We start from the raw sequence: 16362 nt of genomic DNA on the forward strand, positions 1-16362 counted from the left end.
TATCCCGCTGTATTCAGCGTTGGTGCGGCCTCACACCTTGAACACTGTGTGCAGTTCTGGGCCCCACAACTTAAGAAGGATGTTAAGGTCCTTGAGTGCGTCCAGAGGGCGGCAACAAAGCTGGTGAAAGGGCTGGAAGGAATGTCCCATGAGGAGTGGCTAAGGACTTTGGGCTTGTCTAGTTTGGAGAAAAGGAGGCTGAGGGGTGACCTCATGGCTCTCTCCAGCTTCCCAAGGAGGGGAAGTGGAGAGGGAGGTGCTGCTCTCTTCTCCCTGGTATCCAGTGATAGAACACGTGGGAATGGTTCAAAGCTGTGCCAGGGGAGGTTTAGATTGGACATTAGGAAGCATTTCTTTACCGAGAGGGTGGTCAGACACTGGAACAGGCTTCCTAGAGAGGTGGTCGATGCCCCAAGCCTGTCAGTGTTTAAGAGGCATTTGGACAATGCCCTTAACAACATGCTTTAACTTTTGGTCAGCCCTGAATTGGTCAGGCAGTTGGACTAGATGATCATTGTAGGTCCCTTCCAACTGAAATAGTCTAGTCTATTCTAACTTTTCAGAAACTATTAAATGATTTTAGCTGGAACTTACCAAACATTGCAGTGTGAAACAGGTCATTGTCACTGCAACCCTCAGCCCAAAGAACTAAAGTGTGGAATAGCTTCAAGAGAGTCCATTCTTCAACTGGGAAGCACTGGGCAGCCTTAACAACAAAAAAAATCAGTGCAACTTATGACACCCCATCGTTCTCCAGGTTCAGAGCTTCTTACAGATCCCAGCTACAGGCTATTTTATGATCAGCTGGTATGAAGGGGTTGCAAGATTAAGTTCCATTGCAACCATGCCCTGAAGCGTTTAACCATTATGATGGAAAGAGTCAAGTCCATGTGGTTTCTCTGAAGGAAATACTGCCTCCTTGACCTTTTTAGTTCCTTGAATCTCTTAATAAAGGAGAATGTAGAGTAGAATTGGTAGTCATACCGTATCTGGATTTTTTTCAAGTGACCAGTTAGTAAGTCTCCCTTAAGAGATCGTTAAGGAAGATTGCCATGGGCAAAATCTTGTTAGATTCTTGCCTCCATTCAGTGTACAAATGAGCACAGGCTTCGCGCCACACCGGCTGCATGCTGCGTGCTGCCCAAAGCTTTCTAATAGCGTCTCTCTTCATGCCTGTCCATCACGGTCCTTAGAGCTGGCTCGTCACATACCATTGACTTTTCTTTGCTGCTGCTAATGATATGAGCTGGCAGGCCCGTCAGCAAGCCAGCCCGCTTTCCAGAGATCAGTTTTTGCAGGATTCCCTTGTCTGTCCTCAGGAGACCCCAGTGACACTGACGGCATTAATAGCCCAAGCCGAGGAGTCTGGGAACTCCTCTGCATCTGCACTTCATCCGGATTGGAAAGCCAAAAGGGGGGGCAGGGAAACATCTCTTCTGTTTAGGAAAATAAGCAAAATCTATTTCTTCTAAGGATCCTAAGGAAGGTAAGGAAAGGATTGATAATTCCTCAATACAGACAGTGAATCTCTTTAGGTTATGAGCACTGGAAAAAAAATATGACACACTCTCAGGATGCAAATTTACAACCCTTTAAACTCTAATACAATCCTTCGTACCCTGATCTGTAATCTCTTTTAATATTTTTTTCTTTAAATAACTGAAGGCACGATGATTTTGTGAAATGTAATGTATCAGTATTACTGCAAGGTGTGGAGAAAGTTAAGCCCCAAAGCCCTAAAATGGAATCTCTCACCAGTCCTTCCTCTGCTTTCAGATGGAGCACACAGAGATCAATAAAACACAACTCTCTGGGGACGAACTCTGCTAAAACACACGCAGCTCTACCCTGCTTCTTGCTCTTCTCGTCTGCTGCTAGTGTCCTAAAAAAATCCCAGTCACCCACTCGGGGCAATAATTAGGTGAACAAACATTAAAAACTGAATGCTACAGACTGGCTAGCTGTGGTGCGTAACTACAGCTCTGGTATCCATCACGTCTTCTCTGTGTCAGACAGGAGATGCTTATCCAGAGACATTATGCAAATTTAACAGAAGCATCTTAAGTTTGCAAGCAGCCTGGGGACTAAAATTTCTGTCTCTTCTGTCTCCAGCTCTTATGCCCAACATGTTGTGCCTGTACTACACTTTGTGTGCCAGAGGTACCACCTGAGTTTGTAATGTCAGAAGAGTAAATCTGCTCAGAAAGCGCAGAATGAAAATGGTGTATTTTTGTATAAATGATACCTAGAATTGGCATAACCCAAATCAAATCAAAATTTTCTGTCTTCCAGGAAAATAATTCAACATTATCTAGAAGTTATATTCCAGATCCATTTGTCTTTTTGTAGTATACGTATTCATGATTCTTAAATCTCTGGAAAAAAATCTCATTTTTATATGGGCCAAGACTTTTCAAAAAGTGTGCCTAAAACTTAGTGCCTTGAATCCGCGTTTAGACACTCTGATATCAGCTCGCTTCCTCAGAATACTAGTCCTCATAAAAGCCCTCAAGAATGCAAACTGAAACTGCTTTGCTAACAGGAACTTCTAAAAACCAGGTTAATGGATGGGTCTGATCATCTCACGATTTATACACAGGTGCACACTTTCAGTGTCATACACAACATGAGAAGTACCACTGCTTGCATCTTCTACAGATGATGAAGCCGGGAGGCTTAGGTTAAATCTTTGGCTTTAAAAACCTTGCAGAGAATGTGATAGAAAATGGAGTAGCAAAGGCCAGTCCTCTACAACTAAACTGTATTTTTAACGATTTCCTACATGACTAACAAAAATGAATATATATATCCTTTTGACCAAGATAGCCTGTTTCTGTAATGTGGAGAAACAGATTTCTCCTGTGTTGTACATTATATAGTCTTCTATCCTTGAGCATGGTAGGTAATACCATATAGAAAGCAAGATACGAAAGAATTGGTTCCTCTGTTCTGTCTGCAAGGAAGTAATCACTCCCAGACATGTTTATAAGATCGATCCCCATCAGTTCACCTGGCCTGGGGTAATGCTTGGGGAGAGAACCTGACATGTTGACTACAAGGAATATAGGCAAATATAGAGTAATATTAGCAGTTGGACCAGTTTTTATTTCTGCAGCTGAACCTGCTGAAAGGCAAGTCAAATGTAAATAGTGATTAATAACAATAGCATTTTTTGTGTAAATGCTTTCCCTAGTACTATTATTTGCTGACAAGTACACACTCAATTGCATATTAAATATGTGCAAGTATGCAAACAAGCTAAAGGTGATGTATTTCCAACACATTTTCCTTTTGCTGTTTAAACCCAATATATAAAGTCATCGGTTTTCCTTCTAATATCTCACTCCAGTTGATGAAAAATGAATCTTAATTAAGCAGTTTGAAAGGACTTCAAGCATTTTCCAAACACTTTTCATGGCTTGGGGATTTTAAAACACATATTTTAGTCTTCTTTTCATAAAACCTCAATCCTTTCTTTCAATTATACTTCATACATATCAGGTTCTATTACTAAATTATGTGTTTCTGCTAGAACAGCATCAGCAAGTATTCATTTAAGCCTTACGGCTATTACACATGAACTTCTAGTTTATACATTAACTTCTAAGAAGCCTCTGCTTATTTATCCATATCACTTTTTCAGGTAGATTCACCCTGCAGGAGTTCAAGGGAACATTTCTCTTCGTTATCTATGTTCAGAGGGACCAGAGACAAGTAACTTCTCAAGGTGCCGATAATCTCGTGCCCTCCTCCATCCAATCCTATTTAAACCTCTTTAGTCAGCATGGTGTTCTGCAGACGGTTGCCCTCTTAGCGGGTCAGTCCGTAGCCACCCAACTTCTCAAAGTGGTGGCTGTCAGTAAGATGCGAAGCTGAGCTTGGATTATTAACATCTCATAACGTACTTCTGCAAGAACAAGAATGCTACCGTCGATTCTTGGCCGTGATCCAGTCGCAGTTAAGGATACTTTGATTGTCTAAAATCCCCTCTGGAATTTCAGTCGAATAACACGTTCCTTGCTGGAATAAAATACTCCAGGAACAGTTTGCAATGCCGTTGCAGTTCTCTGCCGAAGCGAAGGCACTCTCTCCTCTTTATTGGACTAGTAAAGGATTGTTCTGGAAAGCTATTTTGTGACTATACAATGACTTTTTAGAAGGGGCATTCGGCAGATAAGCGTTGTGTTGCACAAAGAACGATGAAGCGGGGGAAGGGTTTCCCCTAGCCGGTGCCCCGGCGCAGCCCCGCGCCTCAGCCCTCCGCCCCGCCTGGGCCGCGCTGCTCAGCAGCGGGAGCCGCGGGCACGGCCAGCCCGGCGGGAGGCGAGGCCGGCGGCTGGGGCCCGAGGGCAGCCCGGGCGGTCACAGGAGAAGCCCCGTGGCTCCCCGGGGCGGAGCAATCGGTAAGGATAACGTGCTGCCGCCGCCCCCGGCGACTCTCCCCCTCCCCCGACGTCTACGCTTCCCTGCCGTGCCAAACGTGAGGTAAAGCCGTGCTTCCTCGGCATTTCCCCGCGGGGGAGAACGCCCTCTCGGCTCTCCCCGCCGAGCAGCCGCCGCCGCCCCGCCGTGCGCGGCAGACCCGGCCCGCTCGCCTCAGCCTCCCGGGGCCGCCCCGCCCCGCGGCATTGTGGGGGCTGTAGGCGGCCGCCGCTGCCGCCCGCGCCGCCGCTGCCCGCCGGGGCTGGGGCGGGACTGCAGCTCCCGGCGGCCGCGGAGCCCGGCCCGGCCAAGCGGCGGCGGCGCGGGGAGGAGCCGCGGGCGGCCGAGTCGGCCAGTCGCCCCGGCGCCGCTGGGAGAGGCCGGCGCGGAGGGGAAGGGGCCGGCTGCGGCGGCGGCCAATGCGAAACTGGCTGGTGCTGCTGTGCCCGTGTGCGGTCGGGGTCGCGCTGCACCTCTGGCTGCTGCTCAGCTGCCCCGGCGGCCCCGGGAGGCACCCGGCAGGTAGGGAAGGGGCGGGCGGCGGGGGCTGCCCGGGGCACACGCACCCCGGGCGGGCAGGGCTCCCTCACCTCCAGGAGCCTGGTGAGGAGAGGTCGGGGGCCGCGGGGCTGGCGGGGCAGGGTGCTTGTGGGGCTGGGGGAAGGAGGGTGCCTGGGACCGCGGGTGGCTGGGGCAGTTAACGAGGCCGGGAAGCGAGGAGCCACTCGGCGGCGGCCCCGGGGAGCGGCCCGGGCGTGCCGCCGCGCGGGGAAGGGGGGAGTGGGGATGGGGGGGGGGGGGGCGTGGCCGTTAAACGGTGGGGGCCGTCCGCCTGCTGCCTAACGCCGTGGCGGTGCCGGCGGCTCCGGCGTTTCCCTGGCTGTGGGCAGCGCTTCTACCGGCGGGTCTGCCTGCCGGCTGCCGGGCGAGGAGGTCTCGGGGGGAGAGGAGGGGCAGCCCGCCGGGGAAAAGCGCCCGGAGTGCCTGCCTGGGTTCGTCGGGAGGTGACGAGTCGTTACGCCGAGCTGCGGGGGGCAGCGCTGGCCCTGCGATTTAAACTGGAGGTACCGACGGCGGTCGCGGTGCGAGGTTGTCGAGGGCGCGTCGCAGGTTTGTGTGGGGCAGCAGCCCCTTCTGGACGCCTCCCGCTCCCACTGAGGTGTGTGGGGAAGAAATTCCCAGCGATTTCAGTTGTGTCGCGTGATTCCCAGTCCTAGGAATAGCTCTTTGCACTGTGCCGTGTTTGCTTTAGTGGTCTTTAAAACCCCTATGGTGCAAAAAGCTATTCATAGAGTCGGGTACGATCCAACACAAGTGAAATCAGACCCCTGAGGGCTTACGTTGTGCTCCTCATAAAACGAGTTGTAGTTTTCACGCCACAACTCTGCATGCCTGGTAGAAACGGGCATCTGTTGGAACAGAAACTTTTGTCAGCTACCCGTAGGTGCTGTTTGAGAACATTAAGAAATACTCTACAGGACATCTGAAAAAATGATAAGGAAAAAATGGTGGTTTTTTACTTGAGATCTGCTTAGAACTCTGTTTAGCGACCCGGTAGCCTGTTCACTAACAAAGCCACACGTTGTGACCAGTGCCTGTTGCCTGTGCAGAGTGTACACAACTGTGAGGAAACGAGAGTCTGCTGATTTCCAGTGGTAATTAATAATGCAGGTGTGAAAGAAGCAAGGTTAGTGCATTTGCGTAGTCTGAAGGCCGCAGAGTTGTATGGGTGTCTCTGTGTCTGTATTCTGGCCATTGCACACTTGAATTATAAAAGAACGGGAGTTCTAGTTGTTAGCCTGAAGTGCGTTTGAATTGTCTGGTTGGTTTTGTTCCTCATCTTTCATAGTGCTGCTTTTATAATTCCAGTGCATTAATTTGGAGTTGGAAGTGGCAATGGGGAATCTCATGATGACCTTCCCTGGAGAAATGTGTTTTCCACTAACAAACATTTCTGAAGAAAATCCAGACATTTCTCAGTTGGGGAGGGTGGGAAGAAGCTTTGCTCTTCAGAGATTCACTGTTTCAAGCAGTTGTTATTGGAGTTTGTGTTTGTTACTGTGAAACTATGTTGCATTGGATAATGTTAGGATAACTAGGATTAAAAAAAAAAGTGCTTTTTTTTTTAAATACTGAAAGAGTAAGTGTACATTTTGTTTGTGCAAGGGTTATTTAGTTGTAACCTATTCAGTAATGTATTCACACTGAGGAGAGAAAAACTGATGCCTCTTATAAAAAGAGAACTTCCATCATCCGTAGGAAAATGCTCAATACTGTACACGTGCTGTCTCTTTGTAGGCCTGAGCCCTGCATGATAATTTAAGGAAGAGTATGCCTCTCAACCTTAAAAGTACTGTGAAATGTACAAGCTGTAGGTATGGCCGCCTTGGCAGAGGAAAGAAGGATGAGCTAAGGGACCTCTTTTATCTCTGATGTCTTCTGTGTTATATTTTTTTATTCTTCAGAGTGTTTTAGGAACATTAATGAATCTGTATACAAGAGTAAGAAATGTCGCTATTTATTAAAAGGCTTCTTGAATCTGCAACTATTTAAGAGGATCTGGTACTGCCTGATAAAGCCGGTCTTGTTCTATTTGATTATTGAGTAATCTCCCCCCCCCCCCCCCCCCCTTTGTTTACTGCTCCAGCGGCTCTTTATTACCTATTACCTGGAATCACTGGTATGAATAAAAGTTAAATCTGATCATGGGACAGTGTTTTACAATAGCCATGGCATAAAAATGCGTTATTTGTGTATTCTTTGGTATTTCTGTGTAGCATCTGTGTGTCTCAATAGTTGTGTAGTGTCTCAACAGTTGCAAAATTAGCTACCAGTGGAGGTCAAAGGCAGAGTGAACAGCAATCCTGGTTTTTGAGGAGTTTAATTCCCCTCTCAATAGTCATCGCGCGCGCACACACACAGAGAAATGGGAATTTGTTAAAAAGTTGATAACCTGTTTTAGTGATTATTTACCTTGACATCATTGACTTGCTAACACAAGACTGGAATAGACATCTCTGGCCATCAGTTCTGCTTACTTTTCCTAATAAGCAACTCCTGATCTCTGTCTTAAAATGGCAGCTGGGCAGCCTACATTTATTTAGTGAAGGTTTGGGGTGGCTTTTTGTTTGTTCACTTGGATTCCTAGCAGTCTTACAAAGAGGCTGTTCCAGAAGCTTGTTGTCCTGATTAGAAATGTTTTCTCATTTCTGGCCTAAAGTTACTTGCAACTGGTTTATGCCCTTCTGTTCTCAAGCCTTTCAGTTAAAAGGGTCTTTCTCCTCCTTCAAGTGCACCTCCATCATGTAACCATAGAGATCAAAGGTATCTGTTTGGAACCTTTGTTTTCTTAAGCTGAGCAATTCAGGTATTTCTAACTTCTACTGGCTAAACAGGCTTTCCATTTCTGGAAAGCAGTTCATTTTTGTTGTCTATCGGTCAGATGACTTTAAATGTAAACAGTGTTCCAGTCTTCACTCATTCCATCTACTTCTCTTCCTTTATTGGAAGCACCTCATTTAATAAAACCTTCTTTTTAACTACCCCATGTGAAAGGCCTGTGGTCTGCCTGCATGCTTTGGCCCTCGGTTGTGTCTCTCCCTGTGCAGTATTCTGACTTTCTCTGTGTTCATGATCACTTTCACCTTGGTGTCACAGAAGATAGAGTACACTTCTTGTAGGCGGTACTCATTAACTGGAAAAAAAGTAAATAGGATCAGTTCAGAGACCAAAGGCACTGGCCTTTGCTTCAGTGTCCTGACTTAGGTGGCTCCCTGCTTTCTTTTTGTTCATCAGTTAATGGGACTGTAATTCACACTTCTGAGCAAGACTTGTGCAAGAACATGCTTTTAGGTTTAATTGAAGTCCTTGTCTAACTCGTTACAAACAAGTGCTATCGAAAGGAAGTTTGTGGGTAGGAAGCTTTCGTTAATTTTTGTAAAAATCTTAGATAAATGCTAATTATAAAATGACCTCAGAAACTTGAGAAAGAACAGACAGACCTGCTTTTAGCACTCCAGGTGGATTCATTGCTAATTGTGTGTTTTAATTGATGGCACAAGTCTTATTGAGTAGGAAATTACTCACTGTAGGGCTTCAGTTACAGTGCCTGATCAGAAAGCCCCACACATTCAATGTAATGTGCTGCTACTTTGCTGATGCTAATGCCCTTTAAGACGTTATTCCTGTTACATTTCTGGGGGTGTGTGGCAGCTACAAATTGGCCCTTTTGGTTTTGTTAGAGTCAATCTTTTACTAGTGAATAATTATGCAACAGATTAAAAAACGACCATTTTCTAGAAACTGCTTGCATGCCATCTGTTGTCCTGTGGTTCAGGATGTACTTCTTCAGGCACTGGCCTAATGAAACTGTATACAGAGTTGGTTAGGCTGGCGTTTAGTGATCTGCCTTGCAGAATTAGGGCTGTGTCCCCCCCCCCCCCAGACTAGCCTGTGTACATGACGGGTGAGAGAGACGGAGGGAGAGCTTAACCTGCTTTTGGCTTTTCAGTACTGAAATAACAAAATGTAGAAACAACCTCGGAGGTTATGAGTGATGCCATGCTCTGTAAGGAGAAATCCTGCCAAAATGTGATACTTTCTTAAGAAAAGGTGTGGTCTGAAATCTGTTAAGCCTGTCTGTCAGGGAGTAGTATGCTTGGTCACAAAGTTATTTCATCTTTTGTAGGCACGTGAAGACTAATAGGCTGGTGGCCTTGGAAATTGAAACCTTCCATCAACAGGTCAGGTTTGGCATTGAGAGTAGCTGTGCAGTTCTGCCTAAAATGCCAGTTGTTCCCCAGCCTTCATCTGTGAGATCTTACTATAACATTGTTTTCCAGGGATGGGCCATCCCCAACAAAAAAAATCCCCTCACCTTTGATGGGCATGAAATAATTGACAAAGAATCTACAACGAAGCAGACAGTATTTTTCAACTGAATTGGGATTTTTTTTTTAGAGTTTGCAGTTATTCTGTGGACTGATGTCTGAGACATTGCAAATTACTAACAAGCAGCACTGGAGTTGCATTTTGTGTTTTGGCATTGGAGCAGGGGGCAAAGAGTACCCGTTCTGCCAGAGCTGGAGAGCAAGGCTTGTGGCTGAAGGAAGCTCTTCACCAGTTGTCTTCTAAATTGCCCCCCGAGTAGAACAGCCAGAAGGGAGCAAGTAGCCTTCCCTGGGAGCAGGCTTTTTTTCCATGGCATCAGGTATTGGTAACTATGCAAAAAAGATTTGCTTTATTCCTTTTGTGTCTACGCTTCTGATGCTTTGGCCATTGTTCCCAGATTTGTCTAGATGTGTGCAAGTGTGGTATCATTAATGGTGTTTAGAGCACCATCATCCCACCAGTATTACTACTGTCACTTCGCAACTCAGAAGGACCCTGCTGTCCTATTTCTTTAAGGGAATGTTGTTGATGTAAAAAAAAAAAAAAAAAAAACCAACTCTGCTTACAGAGATTTTCCTCTTTGAATCTGTAAAGCTTGTTTAAAAGCTTGTCTAAAGGCTTGCCTGTCTCAAGGAGTACTGTGCTCCTGCAGAAACCAGGAGTGCACATCTTGGTGATTTTTAGCTCTCGTATAAAGTAGGTGCTGCAGGGGAGTCATGTAGCTCTGCTTGCAGAGAAATGTGTAATGTAGATGAGCTATAGCAGATTACTTTAAGTGAAGAAGAATAGAGAGGGGGAAAGAGCTGCTTTTGCTCTTTGTTTTGTTCTTTTTCTGCATGTGTCAGCTTTCTGTGAATACAAACCTTTATATTCAGTTAATTCCTTCCTTCGTGTTTGTTTGGATCTTTCACAAAGCAGGACGGAAGAAAAGGGCATTAAAAAACAGGAATATGGTTGCAAAGTCGCAAGAATAGGCAGAGATAATAACCTGGAATGTGGGGGGTGGTGGTTTTGGAGCGGTGTTGTTCCTTTTTAGTCTTATCTTAAGAAGTGGATTAGTTGAGAAAATTCCAAATAACTTCTGCCTGGCCTACTTAGTTCTATTCATTGATTTTTATTTTTTTAATTAAGAAAAAAAAATAGTAGCTGCATGGGTAGCAGAAGATACAAAGCCCAGCCTTCTGTGGAGCTCACTTATTCTAGCAGTCTCCAGTGGAGGTTCTCTGGTGCCTGATAGTGCAGGTAAGCCTACACGGCTGTGTTTGTCAGTGCAGGCACTAACGACGAGTCTTTTCTCTGTCCAGTCCAGTTCCCTGAAACGTGGGAACTTAATCGCTTTGGGGACTGCACACTATGTTAAACTTGACTGAAAATGACTGGCAAATTTAGTAGTTGGTAGGGGACTCATCAGTAGAGATATGTGCAACAAGATCATATTTACCTTGTTTGTTGACAAAATCAAGCTAAATGATCTCTCAATCTTTTCATCTTTTTATAATGACAGTAAATATAATTAACAGCTTAACTTGACATTTTACTTGAGAATCAGTCTCACAGGAAGAAGAGATGCTTGTTAATCTTTGTAGTTTGGGATTTTGAAAAACTTCAAGAGCTGTGTCCTGGTTTCAGCTGGGATAGAGTTAATTTTCTTCCTAGTAGCTGGTACAGTGCTGTGTTTTGGATTTAGTATGAGAATAATGTTGATAACACTCTGATGTTTTAGCTGTTGCTAAGTAGTGTTTATGCTAAGTCAAGGATTTTTTAGCCTCATGCCCAGCCAGCAAGAAGGCTGGAGGGGCACGAGAAGCTGGGAGGGGACACAGCCAGGACAGCTGACCCAAACTGGCCAAAGGAATATTCCATACCATATGACATCATGCCCAGTATATAAACTGGGGGGAGTTGGCCGGGAGGGGCAGATCGCTGCTCGGGAACTAACTGGGCATCGGTCGGCGAGTGGTGAGCAATTGCATTGTGCATCACTGGTTTTGTATATTCTAATTCTTTTATTATTATTCTTGTCATTTTAAAATTATTATTCTTATCATTATTTTCTTTCCTTTCTGTCCTATTAAACTGTCTTTATCTCAACCCACAAGTTTTTCATTTTGATGTGGGTTCCCCCCCCCCCTCCCAATTCTCTCCCCCATCCCACTGGGTGGGGGGAGTGAGCGAGCAAGCAGCTGCGTGGTGCTTAGGTGCCGGCTGGGGTTAAATCACGACAAGCTGTTGACGGCTGCTGAGGTGGTTAAAATCTGACTAGGGCCAGCAGACTGCCTGTCAGCAGTGACCTCTTTCCATGGCCAACTCAGCAGGAGACACACCTCTGCATCTTTAGCCTTGTCTTCTACCGGCACAGCTTTGTGCTCTATATATGCACTTGTTTACCTTTTCCTGTGTCTCTCCCTAACTTTGATCTCAGTCAAGCTTGACAGACAGGTGGAGGTCCCAAAGACCAGTGTTTTCACCAAATTTCATGAAAATTGGTGACCGAGAATCCTGTGAAAGCTTACTGCAGCTCATACTGAGGTGAAAAACTGTATTAATAGAAATACATGTATGGTCAGACATCAGAGAATTGTGTGGGAGCCTGTCCTTACAAATATCACAGCCCAAGAAAGCTTCAGTAGGAGCTTGTTATTAACCATGTGACACAAGACTCTGGCAGACTGGACTTCAGTAGTCTTAGAGCTGATGGAAGTACTCCTTACAGTTGCTGTACAGAATTAAATGGATCTCAGCAGCTGAGAGAGGGCTGCTTCCTTTCATGTTTTTGTAACTTTTCCTGTGGGTTAACAGCCTCAAGCAAAACAGCAAAGTGAAAGCAATTTTGTTCCTGATGCTAAAAGAGTGTAGGGTAGGTATTGCACATTTGGCTACTTATGTTCCACTGAGAAGTCTTGGGCTGCGTGATGCAACCGAGATGCAGCTTTAAGACAGTAAGAATTCAAAAGCAAGGCAACTAGTGATAGTGTGACCTTTGAATTGGAAAGGCTTCCTCTCCTTCTGCATCCCTTCAGTTAGCAACGCTTTTAGGGTTTATCGTGGAATGTGATATGTAGCTTTTTTCTTCTTCTTTTTCTTTTTTCTTCCCTCCCCCCCCCCTTCACAAACCACAAAATTTACAGGGTTTTTTTGTCTTTGTAATTGGAAAATTTAAAGGCTTAATTGTCTTGCACAACCAGTTCCAGGTAAGAGTGATATAGTATGTATTTTCTAAGCCTGTTACCAATGCTTAAAATTTTGGCCTAAGAATGCACAAAAATAGAACATAAGATAAATAAGCTTAGTCCCCAGTGGCAATTATTGATTGCTTGTATAAATTGTTATTGACTTGGAGGTCAGCAATGTTTTCTCTTAAATTATGCTGTGTCAGAGCATATATATGCACATATCTGAATTATCCTTATAAATGAGTAATAGCCTTAGGGTTTTTTTGTCCCCGTGCCTCTCACTTTATCTCCCATTTTTTTAATAGTGCTAGTTCAGAGAGAGACACATGAATCTCTTTTCCTGAAAGTTTAGCAGGTGTTATTCCTACTTTTCCATAGGAAGTGGAAACCTTTGCTAACAAGCAGAGAGCTTATTCATTGGGTTTTGTGAAAGTAAGCTTTCTTTTTTTTTTTTTTCCCATTTTCAGTGGTTTTAAAAGTAAAAAGGCATAACCCTTGGGACAGAGAAGACAATCTTCTGACTATAGACCGCTGTAATGCTACCTTACTAAGCCTGAAGTTGGCCTAAAACAAGAGAGCTGTCTGTTCTAAGAGCAGTAGGATATGAATTCTGAAGCATCTGTTACATTAATGTTGTTCCCACGTGAATGGTTCATAAGGAAAAGCTTCACTCATTTTAAAATATAAAGTAATTAAAAGTATGTATATTTGATTTGAGTAGCTTATTTTTATGTTGGTTTTTTTTAATTGATTCAAGCCAACTTATGCTATTCTGAGTGAAGTCACCCCATAGACTTCTGCTCTTAGTTTTATTTTTCTTTAATTTTGATTTAATGAAATGGTTCTGCTTCTAATTAAAAGTGGTATCTTAAAAACCAAATCTGTGTAAACAATAGCTCATGTGCAGTCTACAGACACGTTAGTCCTATGAGATTTATATTGGAAGGCTTGCGGTTAAGGCTGCAGAGGCTGTTTAAAGAATAATCAAAGGATGGAAGAAGAACAAGTAAAGAAAAAGGATGTGTGAGAAGGAATTGTGAGACTACAGAGGAATTTGCTATAAAGCTGTAGTCTTATAAATATGTGGCTGTCTCATGTACCTCTGCTGTTGTGGAGACCTGGCGGATCTTGGCTATGTAATGACCTCTGAAGACATACAGAGCCTCTGGATAGTTGGTATTTACCAGCATAAAGGAAAACTAAAATTGTATTTCGATTGAGCAATGTGTTTGATTTACGAGTTTCTTCAGATGTTATGTAGGGCAGTAGGTTTGTTGCTCTGTTAGCGAACAAATCGTATTCCTGAATCTTGCAACCAATTCAACGTATGGTTGTTATAAGAGATGTAACTGTTGACTTCAGTGAAAAACCGAGGGATGGAACTGATGGCTTGCTGCTTGGATTTTTAAGTTGTTCTGAGCATAAGTTGATGTAAACTTCTCTTAATGGGTTAATGTTCAGCTTAAGTTATTGATAAGCTTGTAGCTGTTGTCAGTACAGATTCATTTAAATAACTGTGGAGCTTAACCTTTTTATAGAAAATCAGCGTTTGCATGCTTAGAACCAAAATATTTAGTGGGAAATAGACTGGGAAAGGTTTGCCTGTGGAAACATGTTTCTCTACTTTCCCTGCTCTTGTACTGTTCTGAGAATCAATTGCAGAGCACTGTTTTTTTGGCTTTGGGACTAGGGAGTCAGGTGCAAGCCATTATCAATAGCTCCTAAAGCAATTAAAAAAAAAAAAAGTTCTGAAATATCTTGATGTTGATTCAGCACAGAGCAGAGCAAGGCCAAGGCCTTTCCGCTGCATGCTGCACTCTGAAGGTGGAATATAAGGCTAGATGGATGTCTGTCTGGTGTGATTTGGCACAGCAGTTCTTGTGGCAGGTCCTGTGAGGTCCTAGGTTAGTGAGCAGTGGTAACAAGACCCATCTATCTTCTCCGTTTCAAAGTGGAGAAAGGGGATGCTGGTACAGAAGGCAGAATCTGGATTATAATTCAACTCTTTCTAGTGGGAGTACACAATACAAACTTGGTGATATTTTTGGTCTCTTTAAAATCAGATTTTAAAAAATCTTGTCTATACTGTATGCAGTAGTTTAGAGGGCCCTCACTTTTACATTTGTTTTCTTTATTTGCAGCCTAATGAAAAAAAATAGATGAGAGAAAAGCAATCCTTTGCTAAAGCTAAATATAAATCTCTCTTAACTCTAGAATGTCTGATAAATTAAACTAAGCAAATTCACTTTAGCTACCTGCCTGACTGTTTGCAGGCTCTAAGTCAGAGCTTCGCAGGCCTCTGTCTGGTCATACTTGAAATCAAGTCCAGCTTTCATGATCTCTAAATGAAAACAGCACAAGCTAAATCATGGATTACAAGTATTGGTGGTGACATCCAGCTATGAATAAAGCCAGAGCATTCCCCTCTGTAGGGATGTAATACCTTCTGTAAAGGCAGAGTGGTGTTCAACTTCAAAAGGTTAGAACCGATAGGCCTTGACATACTAGATTGACATGGTGAGGCAGAAAGGTGGTCCAGCAGTTTTAAAAAGAAGGGGGGAAATGGGCATATTTCTGAATCTGACAGGCCTTGTTTAATTTTTTTTTTTTCCTAGGTAGAATAATGGTGAATTCTAATAGTGAAGGCCTGGTACCAGTGATGACAAGCCCGCAGGCTTTAGGATAAATCATGCTGGAGGAGGTATCAGTGAGCAAGCAGAAGGCCCAGACTGTCTCAAGAGTTTTGCAGAGGAAACAGTAGCACAGTGTCTTGCCCACAAGGTTTCTGATGGCTGATAGGAAAGAGAAGCCCAGCAAGAGCATGTTCGCAGGGGGCAGTTTGCTCATAAGACAGGCAGGCAAATATTTAAAGAATGGAAGATGCTGTCAGTCAAAAACAAGGCTTATGTTCTTGCCTGCTTTGTGAGTCAGTTTCTTAGTTTTGTTTACCTGCAGTGACTTACTTAGTTCATTGCAGTAAAGTTTTCCTAGATTGCTAGTGAAGGTTTTGGCGTGTAGAAAATGTTTCCCTGATTCTGAACTAAGAATGCAATAGTAGTTCTGCTTCTTGTTTTTAGTGTTTCAGGTTCCCAGTACTCTTGCTTTTGAGATACGGTTTAATTACTGCTTGCAACTCAGTTTTGTGGTAATATATGCATATAATAAATCTTTGTCACTTTATATTTCTAGGTCCACTGGCCTTCTTTCCTCAGTGGAAGCTGAAACATTATGATGTTATTGTAGGTGTTTTGTCAGCTCGACACAATCATGAACTGCGCAGTGTTATAAGGGATACTTGGTTCAAGCACCTGAAACAACATCCTGCACTGAGCCAACGGTAATCTCAAGTGTTTTGTAATTTGGGGCTTGGGAGGGGAAGACTATAATGCTTAAATATCTTGATTTAATCCTTTTTTTTTTGGAAAGTATTTCCTTTTTTTGCTTTATTTGTGAGCGTCTTGTACTCTGATAATTTTTTTTTAATCTGCTTAGTAATATATAAGAATACTTCTTGTTCTGGGCTGTAACTATTTTTTATATAAGGAATAAAATGTAATTGACTGTTCACTGCTGTTTGTTTTTGCAATTAGTTGCCACTGTTCATTAGTGATGTATAAGACTTTCCCTTTTTTCTGTTGCAATGTACGCTTTGTATGGTATGCAACTTGAAATGCTTAGTAATCCGGGATACTTGAAAGCAGGTAGGATTGCATTTGGTGAGAGAACCACAAAAAACCCTTACAGCTGCCTCAACTGTAAAGTTCAGATTTATTTCCCACTGAACCAGGTGCACCAAACTGCTGCAGTGTGAGTGACCAGCAGAACCCTTCCCGATTGCTTGCATAGACCTGACAGTCTACAGACAGCTCTGTTCTTG

The 16362-nt window shown here is 43.9% G+C and overlaps 1 protein-coding gene across 4 annotated transcripts in view; it reads left to right on the top strand.

Annotated features, from left to right (window-relative positions):
• The first annotated feature begins 4841 nt into the window (after positions 1–4841).
• The window catches only part of B3GALNT2 (beta-1,3-N-acetylgalactosaminyltransferase 2), a 31185-nt gene continuing 19664 nt past the window's right edge, over positions 4842–16362 (top strand). For 2 of the 4 annotated variants that reach the window (XM_050894318.1, XM_050894320.1), the window contains exons 1-2: positions 4842–4944; positions 15675–15822. In XM_050894318.1, coding sequence (XP_050750275.1) covers positions 4842–4944; positions 15675–15822 — 251 coding nt within the window. Of the gene's footprint in view, positions 4969–15674; positions 15823–16362 lie in introns of all 4 variants that reach the window. The other 2 variants (XM_050894316.1, XM_050894319.1) reach the window with 2 other exon arrangements.

The sequence above is a fragment of the Gymnogyps californianus genome, chromosome 3 (genome assembly GCF_018139145.2).
Source record: "Gymnogyps californianus isolate 813 chromosome 3, ASM1813914v2, whole genome shotgun sequence".
NCBI classification, from domain to species: domain Eukaryota; kingdom Metazoa; phylum Chordata; class Aves; order Accipitriformes; family Cathartidae; genus Gymnogyps; species Gymnogyps californianus.